This window comes from Syngnathus floridae, chromosome 8, assembly GCF_059516105.1.
Source record: "Syngnathus floridae isolate MCC-2025c chromosome 8, RoL_Sflo_1.0, whole genome shotgun sequence".
Taxonomy (NCBI): domain Eukaryota; kingdom Metazoa; phylum Chordata; class Actinopteri; order Syngnathiformes; family Syngnathidae; genus Syngnathus; species Syngnathus floridae.
The window spans coordinates 11,407,568-11,433,922 of record NC_142420.1 but is presented as its reverse complement, the minus strand read 5'-3'; the positions used below and the strand labels follow the sequence as shown (position 1 = coordinate 11,433,922).

At 45.5% G+C, this 26,355-nt stretch overlaps 5 protein-coding genes across 7 annotated transcripts; 2 read left to right on the top strand and 3 right to left on the bottom strand.

Annotated features, from left to right (window-relative positions):
• Positions 1-133: 133 nt before the first annotated feature.
• ccnyl1 (cyclin Y-like 1) lies at positions 134-4,405 on the top strand. The gene is made up of 10 exons (XM_088383197.1): positions 134-1,268; positions 1,417-1,491; positions 1,586-1,629; positions 1,755-1,855; positions 1,931-1,966; positions 2,029-2,080; positions 2,156-2,275; positions 2,663-2,829; positions 3,517-3,679; positions 3,840-4,405. Exons 1-10 carry the CDS (start codon positions 1,106-1,108, stop codon positions 3,954-3,956), a joined length of 1,038 nt encoding a protein of 345 aa, XP_088239323.1. The 5' UTR covers positions 134-1,105; the 3' UTR covers positions 3,957-4,405.
• Positions 4,406-4,454: 49 nt separating this feature from the next.
• Positions 4,455-7,451, bottom strand: fzd5 (frizzled class receptor 5). The gene has a single exon (XM_088383196.1). It carries the CDS (start codon positions 6,963-6,965, stop codon positions 5,283-5,285), a length of 1,683 nt encoding a protein of 560 aa, XP_088239322.1. The 5' UTR covers positions 6,966-7,451; the 3' UTR covers positions 4,455-5,282.
• A 3,419-nt stretch (positions 7,452-10,870) lies between these two features.
• plekhm3 (pleckstrin homology domain containing M3) lies at positions 10,871-21,131 on the bottom strand. 2 transcript variants are annotated; one of them, XM_088383688.1, is made up of 8 exons: positions 20,996-21,131; positions 19,401-20,020; positions 16,218-17,141; positions 14,512-14,657; positions 14,198-14,391; positions 13,755-13,818; positions 12,222-12,379; positions 10,871-12,142 (listed from the first exon to the last, which is right to left on the bottom strand). In XM_088383688.1, exons 2-8 carry the CDS (start codon positions 19,912-19,914, stop codon positions 11,989-11,991), a joined length of 2,154 nt encoding a protein of 717 aa, XP_088239814.1. In that variant the 5' UTR covers positions 19,915-20,020; positions 20,996-21,131; the 3' UTR covers positions 10,871-11,988. The 2 variants fall into 2 exon arrangements, with proteins under 2 accessions (XP_088239814.1, XP_088239815.1); XM_088383689.1 differs by lacking the exon at positions 20,996-21,131 and adding an exon at positions 20,602-20,762.
• A 1,747-nt stretch (positions 21,132-22,878) lies between these two features.
• Positions 22,879-24,450, top strand: LOC148394586 (dnaJ homolog subfamily C member 15-like). Of its 2 annotated transcripts, XM_088383191.1 has the most exons (7): positions 22,887-23,036; positions 23,134-23,184; positions 23,275-23,326; positions 23,511-23,584; positions 23,662-23,738; positions 23,801-23,871; positions 23,942-24,450. In XM_088383191.1, the coding sequence occupies exons 1-7, from the start codon at positions 22,923-22,925 to the stop codon at positions 24,010-24,012; spliced, it is 510 nt and encodes a 169-aa protein (XP_088239317.1). In that variant the 5' UTR covers positions 22,887-22,922; the 3' UTR covers positions 24,013-24,450. The 2 variants fall into 2 exon arrangements, with proteins under 2 accessions (XP_088239318.1, XP_088239317.1); XM_088383192.1 differs by lacking the exon at positions 23,134-23,184 and having other exon boundaries at positions 22,879-23,036; positions 23,942-24,386.
• Positions 24,451-24,637: 187 nt separating this feature from the next.
• On the bottom strand, positions 24,638-25,733 carry LOC148394585 (trace amine-associated receptor 6-like). Its single transcript, XM_088383501.1, has 2 exons — positions 25,537-25,733; positions 24,638-25,451 (listed from the first exon to the last, which is right to left on the bottom strand). Exons 1-2 carry the CDS (start codon positions 25,731-25,733, stop codon positions 24,638-24,640), a joined length of 1,011 nt encoding a protein of 336 aa, XP_088239627.1.
• Between the last annotated feature and the right edge of the window lie 622 nt (positions 25,734-26,355).

The following is a 26,355-nucleotide window of genomic DNA, read 5'->3' as shown; positions in this document are numbered from 1 at the left end:
AAAAACAATGGGTGTGACGCTACCAAAATAGTAATTTACGAATACAAAGTGGATGACAGCTCTCTCGGCAAATCCGCGCCCCAGGATTTTTTTTTTCTAATTCCTCGACCAATAAGATCAATTGGAATCCTTTTGTAGGCGGGGTTAGACGCATCTCATTGGAAAACAGTGCTGCTGTGGTATGAGCGGCGATAGCTACGAGATTACGATGATGTGAGACTTTTGGCCCAAATTAAACAAGGACAGAGTGCGGAGGTCTTACAAGAGTTGCTGGCGCGATGGGAAACGAAGATATAACCCTAAGGATTTAATTTGATTTGTTTCGCCGTGTTGGATTGAGCCTCTTTTGCTCGCAGTAGGCCGCAGAATCCTCGGATTGGATTTCTTTCGCGAGCGCCAGAGGACATCCAAGATATCTGGCAAGTAGCTTGAAGCAAGTAGCTTGGAGCCCCATTTAACTGCGTGATGTGCCAATGTTCATTTCGTTATATTTTTCATTATATTAACTAAGAAACATTTTCTCGCTGTGTCGGCTCCCCCACGCACAACTTCTCGCGATAGTCCATGGAAGGCCACAGAAGCCTCGACCTGGGTTAATTTCATTAGCCTGGAGGACACCCATAACTAACTGGAAAGTCGTTTTAAACCAGTTTATTAACATTAAACCGTATGACGTGCTAAACATTACGGAGCTGCAATATTTCTCCTCACGCAAGAGTATATTTTTTTCCGACGCGGTTGAAAGCTCCGCGATGAAGCCAGCTCGCTCGAGCAATGAATGAATGAGGTCAGGGGGGGTGGTGATTAGAACCACCCGCTTGCTCCATAACGTCACTTTTAATTGAAAGAGTCGTCTTCCTCCTCATCTTCATCGGCCTATTGTGGGGCCGCTAATTCGGGACTTGTTGGCCGCTGCTTCCCCGCGCAAGTGGCAGAGGAATGCCGCCACTTGGAGTTGGCGGACGGCTGCTGTTTAGCATGACGAGCTAATGGAATGCTAACATTGAGCCCTGCTGGAAGAGAGCGGGGCGCCCGGCCGGAAGCAACTAAGCGTACAAGCATTCGGACCACATTGGGACACTGAGCTCACACAGCCTGGCCCGGTATGGGGAACACGGTGTCGTGCTGTGTCTCCCCGGAGTCAAGCCCCAAGCTGCCGTCCAGGCAGCCGGCGGAGCGGCTGGAGGAGTTTCTAACCAGTACGGAAGTCAGCGATGACAACAGCGCCCCGTACCTGCAGCACATCAGCGACAGAGAAATTCCTGACGGTTCGTGAGCTTTATAAAAATCGAATAACATAAAATAAAAACAGTTTTATGCATTAGTGAGTTTGCGTTGGTTTCCAATACTTTAAATCCTTCTTAGTATCCGATTGTTGTTGTTTTTTTTATTTGTTTTTTGTTTTTTATATTATAGAGCTGGCCTTAGAGTCCAACCCGTCGGACCATGCTCGAGTCAGCACCATCTTCCTGTCCAAGTCCCAGACGGACGGTGAGTTAATGTTTCATATTGTGGAGCATAGACGACTTAAGTCATGTACATGACATATTGAATTGACGAAAATAACAATGTGCTTTGTTGATAGTGCGTGACAGAAGGAAAAGCAATCACATCAATCACATCAGTCATGTAAGTTCCCCCCCATAGGAAATAATATTAGTGATCTTCTCCCTGTTCATACTGTAACCACGACGTAATAAGAGGGTTAACAGTTGTAAAAATAAATTAACCACCTTCTGTATGCGTGTGCGCAGGTGTCTCCTGGGCCGCTGTCCAAGAAGTACAGCTCATGCTCCACCATCTTCATTGACGACAGTACTGTCAGCCAGCCCAACCTCAAAAGCACAATCAAATGGTGACAATGTGTGGACAAATCATATTGTAATAACATTTAAGACTTACCGTAAAGTTTCTTTCGATCTGCCTCCAGTGTCACTTTAGCAATCTACTACCACATCAAGAACAGGTAAGTCCATACACACTTTTAACTTTCAACTACAGTACAACTTAACGGGTAATGTACTGCAGGGACTCCGACCGCTCTCTGGACATCTTTGACGAAAAGCTGCATCCTCTATCGGTGAGTTCATCGATATCTCAACCAGCGTGTTCAACAAATACATCGGTCATGTCCAATCTGTGTCTTGCCGCGCAGAGAGAGGCGGTGCCAGACGAGTATGGCTGCATGGACCCCGAGCACAAAGTCATCTATCGTTTCGTCAGGACGCTCTTCAGTGCTGCACAACTCACTGCCGAATGTGCCATTGTCACGCTTGTAAGTACGCAGTGTTGATTGCTATTATTTTTGTTGAGGCCAAATGAATCGAGTATCTCTTTAAAAGCTAAATCTATCTTAACTGTCCCCAAACAATTGCGCTGTACTGGATTTGAAAGTAAAAGGGCACATTTTTAACATTTAATTCTGTGATTGTTTGGCTTGCCATGATAGAGTTGAGAATTCCTATTTTCAGTCCACAACACGAAGAACATTTAGACACCAGAGGGCAGCAAATGCTAGCAAAATATTGTGGGTCTCATTTCAACGAATTGTTACTGTTTATTGTTCAGAACAATGTCTTTTCAATTTTCTTGTTATGATCATTGAAGCCATCAGTGTAAATGAAATGGAGATAATAAAGATGTTCCTGTCTCTGGAGCTCAGGTGTACCTCGAGCGCCTGCTGACGTACGCCGAGCTGGACATTTGTCCCTCCAACTGGAAGCGCATCGTGCTCGGAGCCATCCTTCTGGCCTCCAAAGTCTGGGACGACCAGGCCGTTTGGAACGTAGACTACTGCCAGATCCTCAAGGACATCACCGTAGAAGACATGTGAGTGGGTGGGGGGGTCATTTACACCAAAAGCTCCAGCTACTTTTATTTCTGGATAGTTTTTGGAAAGGAAAGAAGAACACACCTGAAAGGTTCCTGGACCGCTCGAAAGTACTATATCAAGCTAACAGGGTTCCAAAAAAAAAAGAAGAAGTATCCATCGTTAGTTATACGGATGTTCGTCAAGGCACACTCGGTAACAAATGGATGGTACGTGTGTGCGTTTTTGTGTGTGTGTTGCCCTGGCTTCATCTGAGAGGCTTTGTGGATGAAGGATGAAGAGGGGGTTGTTTTCAGAGAAATGTAGGATGGCTCTCAAGTGCTCTCGCTGCTTCCACATAATGGGCCTGCCTCTCGCCCACTCCATTAGTTGCCCACGGATACCACACACGCACGCCTGGATGCGGTCGCCATGGTGACTAGTGCCCTCAGAGGCTGTGTGATGATGAAGAGGCAGGACCACCGAGCTTGCAGCTCTTGTCAGTTTCATATTTTGAGGTTTTGGTAATATTTTCAAAATGGAGCCTGCAACAGAGAAGACGATGCAGAAAGGCTAGCACAGCACCATGACTTAACGATACACTTGTTACAAGCGAATGGTGTTATTTGACAAGAAGTGATCAGGCTCGGCAGATTTTTGAGCCTTCCCGAGGCCTCAGCTGTGTGCCTTTGTCCCGCCCGCTGCAGGAACGAGATGGAGCGCCACTTCCTGGAGCTGCTCCAGTTCAACATCAACGTGCCGGCCAGCGTTTACGCCAAATACTACTTTGACCTGAGGCAGCTGGCCGACGACAACAACCTCAGCTTCCCGCTGGAGCCGCTCAACAACCAGCGGGCGCAAAAGCTCGAGGTGACATTAACCTTACAAACGCTCATGCCTGAGTTTATAAATAAATAAATAAATACATATTCACATTTTACATGTGAGTCAAAATAACAGAAAAACTAAATGTTACTCACCCGCAAATATTTTTTGTAGTCATTGTGGTCGCATGTTGTGTTGAATGCAGGCCATCTCCAGACTGTGTGAGGACAAGTATAAAGATCTGAGTCGGGCGGCCATGAGGCGGTCGCTCAGCGCCGACAATCTCATCGGCATACGATGCTCCAACGCCATACTCTCGTAAGACCACCAGATAACCCCCCCCTCCACGTCAACATTACTGCTGCCAACCCCGGTTTAACGCAATTATTTTTTTATACCTTCTATTTATGCGGAACTCACCCTGGTCGCATGGGCGCCACTCTAATGCCGTATAGTCATTACAAAACAGCATCTTGTTGGGAAAACTAAAAGTCCACCTTTCCACATCATGGAAGATCAGGATTGACTTTACTACTGAAATGATTTCAAGCTCAGTATTGTAACCCCGCCGTCCCAAATATAGTTCTCCCTTCCCAGTGAACAAACTACAATTACATTCATGTAGAGCTACTGAAGGGGACTCGACGGCCAGAGGGAAAAAAAAAAAGTTGGTTTTGCTTACTATGTAGGCTACTAGCTGTGAAATGCCATTTTTAGATGGAAAACCCATTTGCAGATGGAGTATTTTAAAATAAACACTAATCATGTATACATGTGGCTTGTCGTATGTTGTGTTAATAAACACAATGTGACACAGTAGTTGCAAATACGTTGCATTTTAATCAGTCTACTTACTTCAACTGCCTACAGGAAAAAGAACATTTCAAGGACAAATAAAAAACAACAGGAGCAATCAGAATGCAAACCACCATTTTGAGTACATTGTGTCGCTCTGATCCAAAGAAAAGAGCACAGTAGTGTTAACAAAGTGCTTGATTTGTACCCACATCTGCAATTTCTATACAAACAAATATACAATTAAAGTAAATGCATCCTGTGACAGTTTTTGACAGGTAAATGATCATATCCAACAACCCACTTTGAATTATAATCATTTAAAATGAGCAACAGCAAAATTTCAAGTCGCATAGTATAAAGCAATATGAAAATGATGATGGACATTAAGTCAACATCAGCGTTGTCCGCATATGAATGAACACAAAACTAGTCACGTGCCTGACTGTTTTGTATCTATAATTAAAATGTACAAAAAAAAGCTCCGACACAAACATATATTTACATTTGTTCCAACTGCAGAATTTTAAGCAGACAATTATTAATCATTTTTCAAAAGGTGATAAACAAAATGAGTCACATGACTTGACGTTTGTTTCTTATTTATGTGGGCAGTCAATAAGCTGTTGTCACCAGCAGATGGCGCTAAAGGCCCAAAGCGGTTTCCGAAACATATTAGAAGCGCAAGTCCAATACAATCCGCTTCATAATTCAGGACTTGGACCCTGCGTCAGATCCTATTCCAATATTTACATCAATAAATAAAATTTAGTCAATCCGGAAGTACTGGTTCCAGTGTAGCTCCATGGACCTGAAGGTCTGAAACTCCTGCTGTCAGGTTTAAAGGACTTTGTCATATATGGGATGAAGCTTTATGGTACATTCCCGGGATAGGTCCTGTTAAAGCGGCAGCCTCCGCATACACAGGGGGTGGGGCTGTCACCTTGTGGGGCCACCAGGGGCAGCACTGTGCCAAGAACCTCCGCCAGGTGTCCAAGGTCTTCCCAGACCAGATCCAAAACCCTGAAGTGATGCCCACCACCAAGCACATAAAGTACTTGAGCATGAAGACAGCGTAGTCAGGTCCGCTGCCCAGCCGCTGGCGCTCGGCGGCGCAAGAACAGGCCAGCACTCGGTCCCAGTCGGAGCGGCGGTGCTGCTCGTAGACCAGGCAAGCCACCACCACCACGGCAGGCACTGTGTAGAGAACCCCGAAGATCCCGATTCGGATCATGAGGCGTTCCAGTTTGTCGGTCTTGGTGCCGCCCTGCTTGATGATACCACGGATGCGGAACAGTGACACGAAACCAGCGAGGAGGAAGAGTGAGCCGGCGAATAGGTAGATCACCAAGGGGGCCAGGACGAAGCCTCGAAGGTTCTCCAAGCTTTGGTTGCCCACGTAGCAGATGCCGGCTACCGGGTCCCCATCCACAGCACTGAGGGCCAGAACCAGGATCGTCTTGATGCTGGGGACCAGCCAGGCAGCCAAGTGGAAGTAGTGGCTGTATCCCGCGATGGCCTCGCTGCCCCACTTCATACCCGCGGCTAGGAACCAGGTGAAAGACAAAACCACCCACCAAATGGAGCTGGCCATGCCAAAGAAGTAGACCAACAGGAAGACCAGGGTGCACAAAGCGGGACCGCCCGTATCGTACAGGATGTGGGAGTGGTCCGCGAGGGGGGCGCACGCCACCCGCTCGTGCCCCGCCACGAGTCGGATGATATAGCCCAATGACACAAAGAGGTAACAAGTAGCCAGGAAGATGATTGGTCTCTCGGGGTACTTGAAACGCTGCATATCCAGGAGGAAGGTGGCCACTGTGGTCAGGGTGGATGTGAAGCAAAGTGCCGCCCACAGCCCCACCCACAGGGTGGTGAAGGTTCTCTCTTCCTCTGAGAAGTACGCTTGGTAGCACGGCTGGGCGCAGTTGAGGAGCGGCCCCGTGCGAACCCGACCGTACAACGGGTGCGACTCCCTTTTGATGGGCACCAGGGGCTCCCGGCAGCGGCACTCATGCTCACCTTGGGCCGGGGAGTTGGGTCTGGGGTAGTTTTTGAGCGTGGGCTTGGAGAACGAAGGCGGCGGGGTGGTGGCCTCGCTACCGTTTTGGTCCATGCAGAGGGTGTCGCTACCCAGTCGGGGGAGACGCTCGCAGCTCATCCGCTCGGGCCACTCGAAGCCGTACTGGCTCATGAGGGGTGAGCACCCACGTTTGGCGCGTTCGCACACTGACCGGCACGGCGGTAGAGGCTTGCGGTAGTCTGGGAGACAGATGGGTGTATACATGCTGCACAAAAAGAACAGCAAGTCCGGGGAGCAACGGATCCGGACCAGGGGCCAGAATTGGTGCACCTCCAGGCCCACCTCTTCCTGGGTGTCATGGTTGAACTGGTTGGGCATGTATGTCAAGTTGTAGCCAATGCCGCGGCACATGGGCACCGTGATGGGCTCGCACGAGATCTCCTTGGAGGCTGCGTGAACCTGGGACCCACTCTGCATTAGCAGGAAGAGCAAAAACCTCATCATTGTCTCCATTTGATCCAAAAATGGTCTTAAAGTTTGGCGGTTTTGGACACTAGTTTAAACCAAACAAAAAGTGATCTTAAAGTCTTATTGTCCATTTAAAATAAAACAAAAACAAATTTGGTCTAAAGGACCCGTGTTCTTGGGGTCCCTTTAAACTAACCTAAAATGATCTAAGTCTTTTGCTTTTCAGGTCAACTTAAAATCAAAACAAACCAAAAAAATGGATGATAGTCCCGTGCCCTTGAGGTCATTATCCTGTGTAAAGTCCCAGAATATTAATCCACGTGGAGAAAAAAAATCGCAACTCCTAAATCCATGACGTTTCACCGTGCCAACTAAAATCCACCAAGTAGTAGAAAAAAAACAAGTCCACGTTCACTTGTCAAACAAACAAACTCAACACAAATGAGTTTTTTTCCCCCGCCTCCTGTTCCAGCGGTTTCCGACGTCCCACCGCACCCCCCGTACCACACGCAGACGACCACTCAGGTGCTAAACCTCGCACGGACTGAACAACTCAACGCGCTCGAACCGCCTCCTGCAAGCCCGACTGCTTGTTGCATTCAGGAACCCTCAGACAATTTAGGTTCGCTCATTCAACGCCGGGGAACGTGCCATTTTAACCCATAAACTATTTTATTTCAAATAACATACGGCATTCTTTATATGACTGCGCGTGACAAGTCATATATATTTAATGTTTTATATTTCCTGTCTAACAGTTACGACGCATTACATGTTTGTTTAAAGCAGTGATTTCGTAATTACAAAAAGTTTTTGGTATTTTTAATGAGCGCGACTGGCACAGCATGACCCAGTACACTTGAATGGACCGTCTTAACGTTAAAAGGCATTTTTTCCGAATGCAACCAAACGCATCTTGAATTCTTTTAAATCCCTTTTCACAATAGTTTATTACTTTTTCACGCATTCGAATGCACCAGCTTCCTGTATTCCATGACTTGTCCACACCTGGAGAAATGACCGAGCAGCACTTGAATGCACCGGTTAATGGATGACTGACGTGAATGAATGAGTAGCCGTCAGTTAACTTCCTTGTAAAATGTTTTTGCAATAAAAACCAAAATTAGCAAACAGTAATAATCTTTGCTTTGTGACAAAATAGGGTGCGACTACCGATTGCTTAAAAGTAAAATGAACTGAGTGTGTAAGAGTTAGTGTTGTTGTGGTGCTATGCAGAACATCAAGTGTTCGGGTTCAAAGGTTAAGTTTGACACCTTTGTACGTTTTAGTACAAGTTGATCTTTGTGTTTTTCCATTCAGGTGACTTTGATAAAGGAAACATCAATCACAACGTTTGTGGTGTTTTATTTCAGTCAGTAGGAAATGACACATTATTATAGAAAGTCTAAAAAAAAATCCAATTTATTCAGCAGAAATTTACTGGTTTTATACTCTGAGACTCATAACAATACATACACACGCACACACATTGCATTCGTGTGGGCTCCCCCCTTTGTGACCGTTTCCCCTTCCTAAGAGTCTTTTGTTTTGATCTGCGTTGGCATGTGGGGGTCCCTCTCTCTCTCTCGCTCTCTCCGTCTCTAAATGAGCGGCAAGGGTCCGCGGGCCAGTGGAGCGGGACAAAAAGACTGCGCTGGCTACACTTGCCGCTTTGTGGTCCAGCTCGTCATTGCTAATTGGCTGGGACAATTAAGGCTGCGACGCTCCTCTGCAGTTGGGCAAGAGCCTCAGCAGCCACGCTTGCTGACCTGATGCTAAGTGACGCGCTAGAATTCCGTCATGTCAAGTTGTCAACGCTCAATTCACTTCGTAGGACGCAGATGATGTCACTGCTTTGCGGGCGCACTTGCGCTGAAATTTCACGAAATGACGTGATCGATATAAGGAAATAAAATGTCTGATGTAAGAACATGGGCGGGACGCACAGTAAGAACTTGGGCGGAAACAGAACACAGGTGGGACGTGAATTACAGAGCATGGGTGGATCATGGAATAGAAAAAACACATCAAATAACAGTAGGCAACATGCTTGGAAATAGTGTACAGGTGGGACATAAAACAATTAGACGCTTGGTTGGCAGAATGAACCAATCAATACAGAGCGGACGTGACATGCTAGTAAAGGGAAATCGTAGGAAGAAAGGCGAACGAATCTTTTGAAAGCCACCGAATTATGGATTTTTTTTTTTTAGCCTTTGCACGGTTTGCTAATTGATCTAAAGCCCCAATCCGGACAGAACGATACTCCATGCGGAGAAATGGACCTACACACGCTGCCCAAGGCTGATTGTTTTTGCAGATATCCCGACATTGGTGTAGACATGCTCCGTCGTTATGTGAAAATTAAAAATAAGATTTTTAATCAGATTGAAGGAATGGGGTCGAAATACAAAAAGTCCTACCTAGCTACAAAAACAGATGTGCTCAAACCTCATTGAATAAAGTACATAAGCAGACAAGTATATTCACATATTAAATCAATAAAAGAAACACTTTAAGCTTATAATTATACCTACACACCAAATCAATAAAGAAAACATAACTAGACATTTTTGATAAGTGGTAATGAGAAAGGTTTTTATAACTTTATGATCTGATATATATTTCTGAGCACTTTGAAATAACAAATGACTTTTGATATATTGCCTAAATAGCTTAATGACCCTTAAGGAACTGTGTAATGCATGCCTGATGTTTTTTCTCTAAATCATGGACAAGGCCAGAGTCGTCTTGACCGTTCAGTACTTGATTGTATCTTATGTTTTGACTAATGCTAGACGCCAGTTTTTGATTACTCCTGAACGCTCTGCACAGAGGGAAATATTTTGCCTAACAAAGAAAAGATACGGTTGGAAGCATGATTAAACTAAGAATATAATGACGTAAGCAAAGACATGAAGTATCAAAAGCACAAATTTTACATAGTCAGGGAACAGCACTAGATTAATGATGTCACAGCCAAAAGCTAACATAATTTTGTCCAAAATGACAAAATTGAAAGAATGAGGTACGACAGTGTATGTCCAAGATTGGAGAAGAATGTTCACAGGAAGGTCACGTGGAGCTAAAACCAGCAGGTGCCAGAGGGAGCCAGCCAAGGACTCGGCCAAAGATGATCGCCAAGGCCGAAAGACGGGATGGAAGACAACAGCCCCCACACACACCGAATCGCCCATAACCAGCACCCACTCCCATGGCGAACTTGCCCCACCCTAAAGACTCATCACCCATCAAACTCGGCCCACACTGGCATGTGCAGCTGATATAAGCTAACCAAAAAACCTTGAACGTTGCCTTTTCTGAATGGAGACTTTCTGCTCTTGAAAGGCCCAGCGCTGTATTGTACCTTCCTGAAAACAGAGCTTTTTGAACAAGAATTGTGATTGAACTCAACCAACCTGTGTAAGTCTAATTTGTGCTTCAGTGTCTTAGCATTTTCCTAAATCTGAACAAATCAAACGAGCACGCAGTGAGTAAATTGGATAACAGGTGATTGGCAATGGCTTTTGCCGTGAGGCGCAGATAACGCGCTCCCTAAATTGTGGACAAAATCCAACAAGATGGACCCAGCTTCAACTTCAAAATCTTATGCAAAGAAGACGTTGCACAGGTGAGTCAACCTTTTTTTTTTTTTTTTTTAAAAACCTCCGCGTGTTTTCTATTGCACATGGAGTAGTGAGCGTTTGATCTTCTGTATAGAATCTAATTGAGTAATTGAACGCAATAATGGGGCGATGAGATTTTGTTTCTCAATTTGCGTGGTAACTTGCTGACGAATGAATGGGACGTGTGCTTCTTTTGCAATTGGGGCTTTATTCCACCCACATTAGTACTATTTGCTTCTAAACGTTGGATTTTGGCTAACGTCGCATGCCTGCTTGTTTAAGAATGCATCGAAGTTTGAAGTGAACATAGAAATCTACCAAGACTTTGATAATAATCCCTTAGAGGTGTTTTATTGGCCATCAACAAAATAGAAAGAAGCAAAAAAATAAAAAAACAAGCAACACGAAATGTGCAAATTCAAATTAAAGTGCTTCATTTAATACTTCACAAAAACAAACATTTGTTGGAAAAATAAATGAAAGCTACATTAACAAAAAATACAAGTCGTCTTTTTTCCTCATAGGTCAGCAAAAATAGTTGAAAACAAAAACATAAATAAAATTAAATATTTTGGCCAAGTACAATTTATTTAGTCCCTGAATAGAAATGCAAATGAAAAGCAAAATAGTTTTGTATTTCTATGGCTCAAATGTCGATATAATGTTAGAATAGCACATGTTAACAAAAGAACAAAATGGCATCATCGCAAACGTGACCTTGAACACTCAAGTCCATCCAACCATTATCTGATCCTCATGATCACCCCAACAATTTTTGGGCAGTCAGCGGGGTGCACCCCAAACCTCGGCTAAAAGCTAACAGTGATACTCGGATCACACTAATGTCAAATTGTCCTTTATTAGCTGACTCGATGTCTTTTCTAATCGTTTATTTTTTATTTAGTCAGCTATAAGACATCCTATCTTTAATTATCACCAAGATTTTCTATGTTAATGCAATATAAATTGCAATTGTAGTTAGTCTACATTGTACTTTACGACCCAAAAGTATTTTTAGCTAACGTGATAGCACCAAAGTATGGCAATCTTATACTAATTGTTACAAGTAATTAATTTCTGTCTACGTTAGACAATTGTGTGAGTATTGAATGTAGAGTAAAACTGTTGAACGTAGCCAACAAAAATATTACCAATGTGTAGTAATACCACTTAGCACCACCCTCGTGAAAATCCTGTTGGGAGTGACAAAAACAATTTGTGACAATTATGACATATCTTTCCACAACATGACTCGGTGATTAGTTTGAAATTGATTTGCGTGTTCAAACAGCAGCGGCCATTTTATAGTCGCTGCATAGCCGCCGACAATTTGTGAAGCCGTATAAAGAAGTCCTTGTGCAACATTTACGCTCCCCAAAGTGTCTTTCCCTTAAGTGGGCTCGGACCACCACGACTTGTGTCAGCCATTTAGTGGGCGTGTCTCAAGTGTCCTGGAAGGGCAGGTGTTGGTCGTCATCTGGCGACCAGAAGGACGATGGCCGTTTGGTGTGGTGGAGCTCGCGTCGGACGCAGCGGGGACACGGCTGACACTTTTGGCGACACTCGGTGTGGAAGACGGCGCCGCAGCCCGAGCACCTGTTGGGGAAAATTATTTGTGGATTCTATTCACGTGGGGTGTCGTTGAGCAAATGTCGGTTGTAATTGAAAGAATGACCTCCTGGTGGTGCTGTCCTGGAAAGGGTAGATGAGGTGTCCGCTGTGACACAGTTCGCAGATGAAACCTTTCTGTCGGCACAACGTGCAGCCCAGCACGTGAGCGCTGGCAAACTTGATGACTTTGGACAGGAAGGGAGCCATGTGGCCGTCAATCACCTGCATTGGAGGAGGGGAGGGGGGCACACAATAGAGCACGTTTTTCAATTAGTCCTGCCCCAAGAAAATTTAAAACCCTAATCCAGATTTGAAATATGTTTGTGTACATGTCGAGTGTTCCATAAATTGATGAATGTTTGGGCCGGTGTCCCCCAAGCACCACCCCCGGTCCTGCTGACGAATAGCCGTCCTGATGCGTGTTGACAGGCTCCCAAATGAACACCTCGCCTCTAATTGGAGCGCAAGTAAAGCAGGGAGGAGAATGAGCTAATGTCATTTTTTATCTTAAAAGCCTTATTTGGAAAGTAAATTTGAAATCCCAATTTGAAACTCTACCCCTCGTGTGAAATCCCAAACTCGCCTCGAAACCCTACCCCAGCATAAAACCATGTCGTGAAACCCTAATCCTCGTTGCCTGGCTTGAAAGTTTAAACCTAGCGCGCACATGCAGCAGTTGAAGCTTGTCCTCTTGACTGCACGCAGGCACGCACGCCGAGTCTTTGTGCTGCCTCCTAATCGGCTAAAACGGTGTGGAACAGCTGCTCGACCTGCTGACTCTTAATACTTTTCATTTTACAATAATAGAACCGCATTAAAAATATATGTAAACTCCCAAATTGTCACATTAAGTTTTTTTAAAAAAAAAGTCATGCTCGTTAACCTCCACTGAGGGCAATTGGAAAACGGCTTCCAAAGTGGCATTAATGGGTGAATCCGTTGCTAACGTGCTAACAGGTATGCGTGCGTGTGTGCGTGTGGCTGAATGCAGGCATGTCACGCTTTGTTTTCCCGCCTGTTGCTTCTCAATGTGAGCAATTAGCCGAGCACAGCGACACAGCGAGGGAGCGGTGGGGGGATCTGCAGGGGCAAGGAAGAGGCAGGGGGGCTCTTTCACTGTGAGAGCGAGCAAGTGAGCCCCCCCCCGTCAAAAAAAGGAAAGAGGGGGCAGGGTGCAACACGATCAGCGACAAAAGAACTTTTCACTCATTTGTGGACCCTTTTCCTATACCCGCCTGCCCCCCCACCCCAATTTACCTCCACTCCACTGCCGCCATGTTGGCCTGATTTGTACAACGCACAGAGGCACTAAAGTTAGTTAGTGCGCTCAACTGTGTCCAGCGTGGCACTAATAACCTCACAAAGAAAGCTTTTATACACATATGAGCAAAAGTATTGGGACATTGTTATTCTCCTCCAACAGTTTCATAACTCCAAGTCGGCTATTGTTTGTGTGAAACTGTGTTGTTTTTATGGCAAAATTTGTGTGGTTTTCATAACTTAGTAACTTATGTTCTGTACAGTGTTTGGAAATAAGTCAGTGAACAAGTCAAGAAATTCAAAATTTCAAATTCAACATTTATGTGTGTGTGTGTACCTGCTGCAGGTCCGCAATGGAGTAGAGGTGAATGTGCTGCAGCAAATACTCTCGAGGGAAAATTCTGTGGAGTCGAAGTAAAGAAAGTCAGTCCACCATCATTGTGGCAGTTTTTAAACAATGTTCAACTCCAATTTTGTGTCGGGCTGTTTTGATGCTAAAATATTCAGGTACCGGTAGCCAGTGCAGCACTAGTGGGAGGCTGAATAAGACGTGGACTTAAGGTGACCTCTGGTGTGTTTAGCAAAAAAAAAAAAAAAAAGCTTTAGACTGATGTGTCTGGGAATGTTTTAGCGCTAGGGCCGTCATTAATTGTGCCGTGTTTGGAAGTGTGCAAAACTCTGCGCTCACATATGTAAACACAGACGTGTGCGTATCAGGCCCCCTCCCCTCCACTTATATTGTGGGTAGGCGTGGAACGTGCCCCCCCTCTTTGACTGCACCTTCGTCGCAAGTCCTCTGCGATGGCGGCGCGGCAGCTGAACAGGTAGGCGCGCAGCGACTGCAGCTGCTGGCGTAGGCGCAGCACGGCGCTGAGTGGCTCGCAGTGCTCGTACAAACCCCCGTTCAGCTGCTGCACGTCCAGCAGGGGCTCCTCGTACACAAACTCCAGAAACTCCTTGGCCTGCTTGGACACCTGCAACCAGATGGCCCTCAGAACTCACATGAGGACATTTCATTTCTTCTGTCTGGTGCTATTGTGCACAGAAGCAGTTACGTAAGATGAAGTGGCAAGACGTGTTGTGTGGAGTGTCACCTTGTGCTTGCTGGTGTCCCAGTTGTGTAGCAGGCGGGCGGGGATGAGGAAGGTGTTGTCCTGGTGGCAGTTTTGGCAGTAATACCAGCCGCTGTAGTGGCACACTTTGGCTTTGCCCCTTGAGGCGCCCACAGGACGCTGACAGCCTGCACATGAGTCAGAATACCGGCAAAAATAATCAACTGTCATTTCGAGTGAAGCTAGTCTAGACTCTTGCCAACATCCCCATCCCCGACATTCACCCACCCGCCCGCTTAAGTGGCGTCTCGTGCCGTCACGCCAAAAGCGGCAGTCACAACAAGAGCTGAGAACAAATAGATCCTTCCCCCGCGTTTGGCTTTTTGATTGCTTTGTCCTATTTTCACCCAAACAGCCACCACACGTGCGCAGGTGCATGTTATCACAAAAACATCAGAGGTGGTGGCGGCGGGCGTGAAAAAGACGCACAGAAGTGGAGATAAGCATCAGGAAGTGGCGGCACGCCATGCGCGTTGTGGAAACATGTGTAGGACCTTTGTCACAGTTTTTGCAAAAACCTACTTTGTCCACCATTTTGTAAACAATTTTGTAAATTTGTGAACTGTCCTCCAATCCACATGAACTGTCCACCATTTTATTTTGCTGTCCATACAATCGCCATCATTTGATGAATAGTACTACTTTGCTTAATGGCCGCCATTTTGTGAGCGTTACTTATCTGCTAATTGTCACTAAAGCTTCTAGCGGCTTTCGCCGCTCCTCTCTGATCTTTTATTGCGGGGATGGGGAAGATGAATGGGAATTCAAACGCAGCTCAAAAGGTCCAACGATTGTACCTCTGCTCACTGTGGTGTGTGTAGTAGAGGTGGGAGAGCGAAGGGGTGTGTATGTGTGTCGGGGGGGTTCACTTTGACCTGCAGAGGGGTGAGTGCACCATGGTGGGAGACGGCATGAGGGCCGATACTGGGCTTTTATCTGCCCGCTGCGGGTCTGGACCTGCACACCTTTGAGAAGACCACTCTATGTGTGTGTGTTAAAAGCTTTGATGTGCTTCCTTTCACACTAAAAAACCTCTCCAGCATGCATGATGGGTGACCACCAAAAAATAATGTGTGTGTGTGTGTGTGTCCTATACATTGAAAACGAAAGCAGCGATGGGACTTTGCCAAGTATGGTTTGATGCATTTGTTTGACCGTGTCACATTTAAACTGTCTAGTGAAAGCTCACGATATGACGCATTACGAGCGTACATTTGCGTATGCAGCTCTTTAATCACACGCACACACGCAAAGTGTCCTTCAAAAGACATCATGTGTCATTATAGACCAGGCGGAACATTTAAATGTTAAATAGAATGGTAAGCATGTATGCATATGTATGCATGTATGTGTGTTGCATATACAAAGAATTGAAAGACAAAAAAAGGAGTGAGATGAAGATCAATCAAAGAGCTGGATAATAGACAAACTGGCGCCTCTGCTGGCCACAGATGAGTCTTGTGCCGTATTTTTGAATCAAAACTCATCTGTAATCCCCACAAGTATTCATGGACATAAACGACAGAAAAGAGATGAAGCAAAAGAAAGATGAGACAAAGCAAAGAATTGAGGAGAAGAAGAAAAGGAAAGGGGAGACAAAATCATAAGAAGGAAATGATGAAGGATAATCAAGAATCAGAAGGAGACAAATCCACAAGGATGATGAAGAGGACTTTGGATGTTCTGACCTGCGCAGGTGAAGCCCTGAGCGGTGAGTCCTTTTTCCAGGGCGACACAGGTGAGGAGGCTGAGGAAGCTGGTGGTGACCGACTGCCTCTTGACTCTCTGCTCCCTCTGCCTCCTCTCTTTGGACCTCAGCAAGACACCCTGCGGCACCGGAGAACGGCACTCCTCCCGGGCGAGCCGCTGGGTGCCTGCCACCCCCCTGAGGGCCTCCATCCACTCCAGGGCTTTGTTGGCGGTGTCGGCTCGGAGTCGAAACGCGTCGTCGGTGAACACTGCCTGGAAGTGCTCGCCCCGATCCGGGAACTCGGGGTCCGGCTGCACGCCCAGGCAGGAGGTCAGCGCGTATTGGCGGACGGGGCGTGACACGGGGCCCCGCCCCTCAGTGGGGAAGGCCTGCAGGGTGGTACTGCTCAAGACGAAGGTGAAGGCGCACCAGTTGTTCTGGTCCAGGAGTTGGTGCAGGACCCCCGCTTTAAGGACATCTTGGCAGCGCTGGCTGAACAGGGGCAAGGTGGTGGGGCGGCTCAGCGGGTGGGCGCCATCAGAGTCGGTGGCCTTCTCCGCCACCGCTTTCCTCTGCCTGGAGGGCCTCACCGCCTGCACCTTCTCCCACACGAGACACCGCCACTCGGACGCCTCCCACTGGGTGGCGGCCCGCAGCTGCACCCGCGTGCTGTTGAAGAAGACGGCCTGCAGGGTGCGCGGGTCGGCCGGCTGGCAAGGTGCGGGCGTCGCCACGCCCTGGCAGTGCGACAGCGAGTAGGCGGTGCCCAGCTGGCGGTTGGCGCTGCTGTCTAGCATGTAGAGGCGCAGCTCGCAGGGCGTCAGCTCCACGTGGCACTCGGTCCAGCGGCCCCGCGGGACCTCGCGGTACTCCATCTCCGCCTGCTTCAACACGATGCTGCTACTGCTGCTCCCCTTTTCATCTGCCAAAATACAGATGACTTGAATCAATGGGGAAACGAGAGATGTGCAAGTACCGATACCAGTCGCCAATACTTAAAAAAGCTGACCTTGAATAAGTCTTCCTTGTTGGTGCCATCAAAACAAAATGGCTGACTTACTGTTCAATTTAAGGCCACGAGTCTTTTTAGTGCAAACCTGGGCAAATTACGGCCCGCAGGCCACATCCGGCCCTTTGTGCGTCCCTGTCCGGCCCGCATGTGGCCAATCGTAATTAAAAAAAATAAATAAATTGTGTCGTGCGTGCAATACAACTGTTTCGCTTTTATTTTGAAAGGCGTCGCACTTCCGTGTATGTGAGCTGTGCGTGAAGGTGAACAGTGCGAAGTAATGCTGCCCGAGAAATGTGTGCTGACCCTCAGAAAAGAAAAGTTAACAAGGAGCGCCGTGTTTTCAACAAGACATGGACTGCCAAGTATTTCTTCACAGAAATGAAAGGTAAAGCCATGTGCCTGATTTGTGGTACACAGGTCGCTGTGTTTAAAGAATATAATTTGAGTCGCCACTACACGACCAAGCATGAGAAAAAATACATCTGTCTGATAAACAGGGCGCATCAGAGGCTGATGCATTCCGAGCAAAACTGCAAGCCCAACAAGGACTTTTTACCAAACTTCACACCCAGCGATGGAGCGGCTTTGTCATTTGAGGAAAAGTTAAAGAAGTAAAGAATAAATTGCACTGATTAATAATTGTTTTTTTTATTTGACCTTTACACCACAATTTCACATAGCTTAATATAAATATAAACAGAATAATTGTATTCTTCTAATTACCAGTACCAACTATTTAAAATAAATAATTTAGCGCATTTTACAATGGAAGAAAATTGAGCAGGTTTAAGTTATCGTAAGTGTGGCCCTCTGACACAACTCAGGTTTTTCATGTGGCCCCTTGTAAAAATTAATTGCCTACCCCTGTTTTAGTGCCTTGATGGACACGTCCACCTATTTTCATGTTCTGTGAAGACGTTGACAGGTGCGAGGTTTTTCCATAAACGTGCCCTTGCAACCCTTTTGACGGGTGAAATCTTCAAAGCGAAATGTCGCCCATACGCTACAATTAGCGTCATATTTCCATTGACTGCTGTTCAAACACGCTCGCGTCTTTGTGTTGGCATGTAAATAAATGAAAGCAGCACGTCAAAGTGCCTCCATTTATGTCAAACAACAACGGCCGGCGCTCTTGCCGCTAATTCCATTTTCTCCCGTCCGCGCTCCGAGTGACGGATGTCGGACTTTGTTTTCCGGTGGGAGAAATCGATCTGAGGGAGGAAAGATTACCTCATCGATCTTATCGAAACACGTTCTGTCAGCGTGTTAACCAAGCCTATCTGAATATGTAAATGAGCACGGGCATGGACAAGCTGATTGCCGGCGTCACGCTCGGGTGCTCCAAGAGGCAAAAGTGCCACCGTCCATTAGACGAGACAAGGCTTAAATGATTACCATCTATATTGAATTTTCCTTTTATAGATTGAAAGAAAAATTGTTTGGTACTACGTAACAAGTAAAGGCGGCTTCTGTGACAGGTTTCTGCGTGAAAGACATGAACGATGACACAATTTGAACGTAGGCTATTGTGTTGATGCTAACCAGCTGTTGCTAATGAGGAAAGCAAACACGGCGCTTTGTCCCGTCCGTAGGTGCTCCCTCCCTGCCGCTGCCCTTTCTCCCCTTTTCAGCCTAAACGGCCTGCTAGCTTTTCACGCGTATGCTAATGCGCTGTAATCCCGCCCGTGTCGGGAGGCGCCTTAATTAGCTTCCTGCGCGCTCGCCTCATTTGAGTCCATTTGCCGACGGGATTACCAGCTATTATCCCGCACACCCCTGGACCTCTCGAGTGTATGTCTGCATATGTGTGTTTGTCATTTAAGGTTATCATCATTTTCTATCATTACAATCTCCTCTGAGGACAGAAAGACATCCAACTCTCAAAAGCACACAGCAAGATGACAAAAATGTCAAGATCTGAGGCGATGAAATGTTGAAGCAAATACTTTGGGTAACTCATTTAGTAAAGTACAATCCCTGGAATTTTCTGTCCTGATTTTTCCTTTTTTGTTCACACGCAGGACTTTGCGAGCCCTTTTTTCAAAATAAATTGTCTGTCTTCATGCTAGTTTTGCTAGCCCGTGTCGGTTGCATTTGCCATGAAGCCCCGTCCTCGGAACACTTATGCCTGTGTTGATTTCTGCAGAAGCGGTCATCAAGCATACCGACCTTCCATTTGGTGCTTTAGGATTGTGTTCTTCAGGGTGTCCACAGAAGGGAGCCCGTTGTCAGTGTAGGCGGCCGTTCGGTAGTTAACGTCAGACCTGGACCTGTTATGTCCCTTCTTAAAGGCGGCGTTGGAGGCTGTGTTGGCAGCCAGGGCGGCGCCCTCCTTGCCGTGCGCCAGCAGGTCATTGGTGGATCGGGCCCGGCTCCTCTTGCCATGCCGCAGACCCACCACGGTCAGGCCTTCGGCCCAGGCCAGGCCAAGCGAGCTCACCTCGGGCTGCTGGCCGGCCAGGAGGCTCCACACGCCGCTGGAGCTCAGTTTAGCCATTGCCGCGCTCGACGCCTCCTGGAGCTTCTTGGGCTGTCCGGACGTCTGCTTATTGGGAGGAGTGAGGTCGCCTGGGGCGGTGAAGTCCTCTGTGGCCTCCAGAGCCGGGCTGATGTCGCCCACATCTGTCAGGCCCTCCATCTTTCGTTCACAGCTCATGCGAGTTAGGTCCAACCACTTCGGCATCTGGACAATGTTCCTTATGGAGCCTTCATCTTGTAGTCAGGATTAAGTCCTGCCGGAAGCCTTTGGGTGGATGCTGGAGGAGTTTGTGGCTTCAAAAGGAGGTGGTCTGAAATGGGAAGATGAAATGTTAAAGAGGAAGCGCGAGTGGAAAGACAGCTGCCGTTATTTATCGCCGTGGGGATGTGAGTCAATTTAGCAGATTTAGCTTAAATATCGTAGCAGAACTTGTATCTGCTTTCTGTCTGCTGCCTATCCAAAGCACACAAGTGGGTGCTTTTCTTCCCCTCTAATCTGCGCTTTGATTGATTTTCCAGCTCAGCTCAGGCTCTTTGTCTGCACACATGAATTATTTAAAAAGCCATTAGCTCATAGCAGGTCATACCACACACACAAACACTTTTTTTTTTTACATCTGATTCAGTGACATCACTTATTTGCAAAGGTGTGAGATGACAAGGGCTTTTATTCATGATTTTTTTTCTCTTGGAACTATAAATACGTATGACTTTTTTTTATGGAATTTGCTATTTTCTAGTAAAGAATCTGACTTTTTACTCTGAAAAATTATGGCTACATTTTTTACTCATAAATACTATTAACCAAATTTATTTCTGACTGAGTTAATTATTATATGATTTCAACGAACAGAAATACAGGAAAGAGAGTAGAGGAGTTATTAAATTTTGCCTTATGAATGTGGAGCCAAGTCAGCATCTCTTGTTCCGTGAACATGACAGAGGTGACGTCGCGGTCAGGCTCCCCGGGATGCGGGGAGAACGGGACCTACCTGGTCAAAACGGCCCGCTTAACCTCCTCGCGCATATATGCACGTAGAAAAATACACAGTTGTCAGCTTTATTCATTTTTTTCCCAACCTTGTTCTCGGCTGTGACGCAAGCCGGGCTAGTTAGCCGAAAGCAAACGACTTAGCCTGTCTCTCCATCATCGAAAAATGTGAACTTAAGTGTTCATTTTGTAGCATAGTTAACATTTAACAGGATAGAATATTGTCAGCTATCGTGTTGTTTTTAACACTAGGGCATCATCACTGAGAAACAAGAGGAAATGAATGTGGACTCACCTTAGTGTTTACCATCATTTGACGGTGTCCCTCTGCTAAAAACGTCCGGAAGGAAACGTAAGGCGGAACTCTATAAAATTCACGCCTTTAACCTTTCTGTCCAGATGCTCTTGTTTGACATTATAAATTGTTTTTGGGGGTGTATTTATTTGTTTCGCGGTTTCTGGTAATTTGATACAAAACAGTATTAGGGCCAAAAGCAAAAAAACGTATCTTAAAAAACACTTATCTGTTTTCAGTAAAATGTACTGCATGCTACGCTTGACTATATCCGAAATTGTTCTTTCTGTAGCTCCTCACTGCACAAAAGAAAAGAACTACTGAGGTGTGTGCCCCCCCCCCCTTTTTTTTTTCCCCCGAGAGAAGCTTTGAGGGTTTGAGTGCTTTTCTTATGTGGAGCAACTGAATGAGCCTCGGCGTTCTCTTCATTATCCTCCATCTTTATTTGTCCGGCTGATGACTAAATGATGATGGCATTGAAGACGCTTTCATCTGTCACGGGCTGTGACCCCCTCTCGGCTCTACAACCGCCGCCCTGACCCCCCCCCCCCCCCTCCCCCGAGCGCACGCCGCACAATGGCCGCCCGCCATTCAAGTGGTCGAGTGCCGGGCTCCGTCTCCGTGGAAACGCGGCGCGTGGACGTCCGACGTTCTCGAGCCCACCCCGGGGCACCCCCCTCCCCTCCCCTCCCCTCCCCTCCTCCTTCCCAAAACCAAATCAACCATCAACGATTATACTGTTTTCATAAAAGTGCATTTTGACAGTACGGCATCACTGACGTGTGTAAGTGAACCACTGTAAAATAAAAAGTACCCCCCCCCCCCCCCCCCCAAAAAAAAACAACAACCAACAACGACAAATTACAGATAAAAGTAGATTATATTTGCTTAATTGTATTTCGGGTACATACTGGTGCGTACAGAGGGTGGGGTCAGTTGGGCAGTGGCACCCCGGTTCCACCTGTGTGTGTGTGTGTGTTTGTGTCTGTGTGTGTGTGTGTGTGTGGTGTTTTTCAGACTTGATACTTGCAGTCATCTCAAATCCAATTATCAGAAGTACTATAGAAAAAAAGAAAGCTATACAGTGCTGCTGATACATCACATCCTGGTGACGCGTCAACGCACCTGTGCAGAAGAGCATCATCATTTGCAGGAGTGTAAGAGGGACGCGCGCACACACACAAGCGCGCGCGCGCACGCACACGTACACAAATGTACACGCAGATTTACAAAAAAACAATACAGAAAAGACGAACATAAAACATAAACAAGTGTACACATAAAAAGACACTCAGAGACAGACAAACAGTGACAAACAGACCAGACCCATTCTTGTGAGGTATATGGGTTGGGTTTGAAAATCCATTTTGTTGAATAACATCAATAGTGTGTATTATCAACTATACTATGGGGCTGACAAATGTTTTTCAATAATGAATAAAAGCAACAACAACAAAAAGGACAAATTATTAGTCATTGTTTTCAAGCGGTTTCTGACGTCAACGTGTGGCGTTTGCTATTCAATGTCTCTATCTAGTGGCCAAAATAGAAAGTACACCACCCGATGTGCCTTGAACTTCCGGTGACGATCGTGTGAAAAAAAACCTTCGTAATTTGTCAGCTAATTATCTTTTTTTCCAAAAATGTACCACACAAAATAAGTTAATATGTACAATAATTGTTAAAAATGCTGAATTTTGTAGTATCGCATAAATTTCGCATTTTAAAAGTATGTATCTATTAATAAAAAGTCTATTTCTGCAATTTTCACAAAATAGTAATTGAAAGGAGCATTCAAAGAAAAATGTATCTCGGAGGCAAGTTATAACCTTTCTTTGACAAAAGACAATACATTTTTGCGGGATGTCGTAACACGGGAGGTTTGACAGTGCGCATGCGCCGCACGCTCTGACGTGTCTGGACAAACATGGCGACCTCCTCCGGCGAGTTATCAGCGATGGACGGAGGAGAAATTATGCGCTACGCGGAGTACAGCTCAAAAGCGAACTCCAGGAGTGACGCGGAGATCGACGGGCGGTTGGTAAGCGCCCGTTGGACAATTTAATGAGCATCTTGTTCAGTGATTTGTGGGTTGTCAACTTCCTATCCGCTGCTTGCCCTCCCTTGACTTATGTTAGCTGTTTGCCAACGGTTACGTCACACTGTGCATTACATCGTACGTTTTTAAGGTGCACAATATTTATTGTATTTTATGTATAATTAATACGAAAAATGCTAATTCTACTAAAGTATGAATACAAATAATGTGTTATCCACAGGGCAGCAAGCTGATTGCAGTTGGCCTTGGAGTGGCTGCTGCTGGTTTTGCAGGTAAGACTTAAATTCTCGAATCTCTTCATATGTAGTATATATATATTTTTTTTATTTCAAAAGTTACCCTTAACACATTAGACTGCACTCTCATGACTCAAAATTCTCAATGAATCAAGAATAGAACTAATAAAATCCACTTTCTGCTGATTGATGACTTTCCTTCAATGTTTTGTTTTGCCAGGTCGCTATGCCTTCCAGCTGTGGAAGCCACTAGGCCAGATGTTCTCGGAAACGGTCCGAAAGATGCCGATATCTGTGAGTTTGCTTTACCCTTACTGCTTAGTTAACGTTCCACAGATCTGTTGTCACTCATCTGCTTGCATCCTCTTCAGTCTTTGTCGTCATACTACAAAGGAGGCTTTGAGCAGAAGATGTCTAAACGGGAGGCCAGCCTCGTTCTTGGCATCAGGTAAATTACCACCAATGGGTTTTTTTATTGACAGATTTAATAACTATTGTGTGTGATTCTAGTCCAGTCAGTACAAAGGCCAAAGTTCGTGAGGCCCACCGGAGAATCATGGTCCTCAATCATCCCGATAAAGGTGAAGCTTTCTTAGTCTAAAGCCTTTGTTGTATCACCAAGTTTAATTTGATGTGATTTTTTTTTTATAGGCGGTTCGCCGTATCTCGCTGCTAAAATCAACGAGGCCAAAGACCTTCTGGACAAGGACATGCGGCGGTGACCATGGTTGTTTCCTTTAATCTCTTGGACAGTCCAGATTTCCTTCTGGTGACTTTCTTCTTTCCATGCTTCAATCATATGTACAAATATTTAATAACTACCTGTCCTATTATTTTTGGTGTCAAATTGACCCATGACAAAAATGGTAAAGTATGAAAATTATTTTTGGCTATATTTTGGTTGTTTTTTTGTGACAGAAGCATCAGACCAACTTAGCCAATTTTGAGGTGGAAATTTTTTTGGTTAAAGGTAGTGTTTTGGTGTGAAACCATTTATTTTCATTTTGGACACTTTTAAATAATCATAAACTCATGGTCAAATTATTATGTATACATGTATAAATATATATGTGTATACATACATATATATACTATATATGTTTGTGTGTGCATATGTATTCGGTATTAAATAGTACACCTTTAAACTGCTCAGTTAAAAACTGCACCGATCCAAGAAGTTGTATATACCCAAAATAGGTTGTTTTGTGAAAAGCCAAATGAAACAAGCAGGCTGACAAAGATGTTCATTTATTTGAACAGAACCAGTTTCTTAAATCTGCACACGTTAGGTGGACTCAAACCTCATTTTGTATTTTTTTTTTTCCCCCTCATGGTAAACATTTAAAGTTACGTCGACAGCAGGTTGGCATCACAGGAGCCAGAACGCAATATGCTCAGTGTGACAGTATGTTTCACAGCTCTTCGGAACCACGGGTAGAACAAGGCGTAGATCAAGGGATTCACACACGAGTTGAGGCAGTACAGGTACATAGCGTAGAGGTAAAACTCATCAAAATTCTGTACCAGTGATATGCTGTAATACGGACAAAAGCACAAGAGGAAGATAACGACCAGAATACCCAGAGTCCGGGCCGCCTTCAACTCGGGTTTCTTTGCTCTTAAGGGGACGGACTGTTTCAGTTTGCTGCATCTAACATGAGAGCGCATGGCTCGCGCCTGAGACACGGCAACCACAAACACTCTGGTGTACAACGTGATGATGATGATGAGAGGGAGCATGAAGGTCACCCACACGTCAGCCATTCCGGTATTGAAGTCTATAGTAAAGATGCACTCCCCGTAGCAGGAATAGTACTTTCCCTGATACGTCTGTTGATTGTTCAAAATAATACCGGCGTAGGAAAGAGATAAGCACCAGCAGAGACCAATGCAAAGTTGAATTCTTTTCACGGTGACTTTGATATTATAATGCAGAGGATCGCTAATAGCCACGTAACGATCGATGGAGATGAGCACCATGTTCCCCACTGATGCGGAAGTCACGGTTAAAATTGAAAATATAAAAAAAGAGCACAGCAGATCACCGAGAAACCAACAAGATGTCATCCTGTAGATTTGCCCTGGAATAATCTGGAAGCCCAACAGATAGTCTGTGATAGCGAGAGAGAGGAGGAGAAGGTTGGTTGGAGTGTGGAGCTGCCTACACACACACACACACACACACACGCAGTAGGTTAACGGCAACATGTGGGATACATCATTTGACACAAAATAGTCATGAAAACAGAAAGGTTAGTTCTTCAGCAAATTGAGAAAAAACATGCCTGAAATGGGAGATTGAGACAATGACAAGAAGGTTAAGCACCACAGTGATGACGGCCATGACGGACAAGGGCACAAAGTGAAGATGAAATTCTAACGAGGGCTTCTGGCAGGAGATGTTGAGCAGTTGTGGAAAGCAGAGATGGTCCTCGGTGTCCATGAGGAAGCTTCGAGAACCTCCTGGTCAAACTGTTGTGGTGTCCATCTCATTTATGGGGTCATAGTACCGCCCACAAGCAAATGTGATAGGGTCGGCGAAGTCAAAGTGTGATGTCATAATTAGCACCGTACCCCAGACAGAATGATGAAATATCACAAAATCTGGAGCATCAATGTTTTAAATTTTTTTGACTGTGGTTTTTGTGGTACCATGTTGTGTAAATTGAATTGGGGATGCTGGTGCTCACCACTAAACTGGAACCTGTAAGAAGGAAGCACATAAGTTGTTTTGGACTTCATTCTGCTGTTTTTGTTCAAATCTCAAAATGGCTGCTCCAGCCACACATTTCTCATTCACATTGTAGCACCAATGTGGTGGGGCCCAAAGTGAGAGTTTTTTTCATAATTTGATTTGATGATGGTGTAAAATGAGATTTGATTAGATTGACTAAAATTGTGATTCAAAATGTTTTGGTCACATGCAGTCCCAAGAAACCATGTCCCAAAAAACACAGAAAGTCCGTTTGATTCAAAATGGCCACGTTTGAGTCTGTTGTGTTTTTTGTCAAACATCATGTAGAGGAAACATGGCAGCAAAAAATTAAGGATGCATATTTTTATGG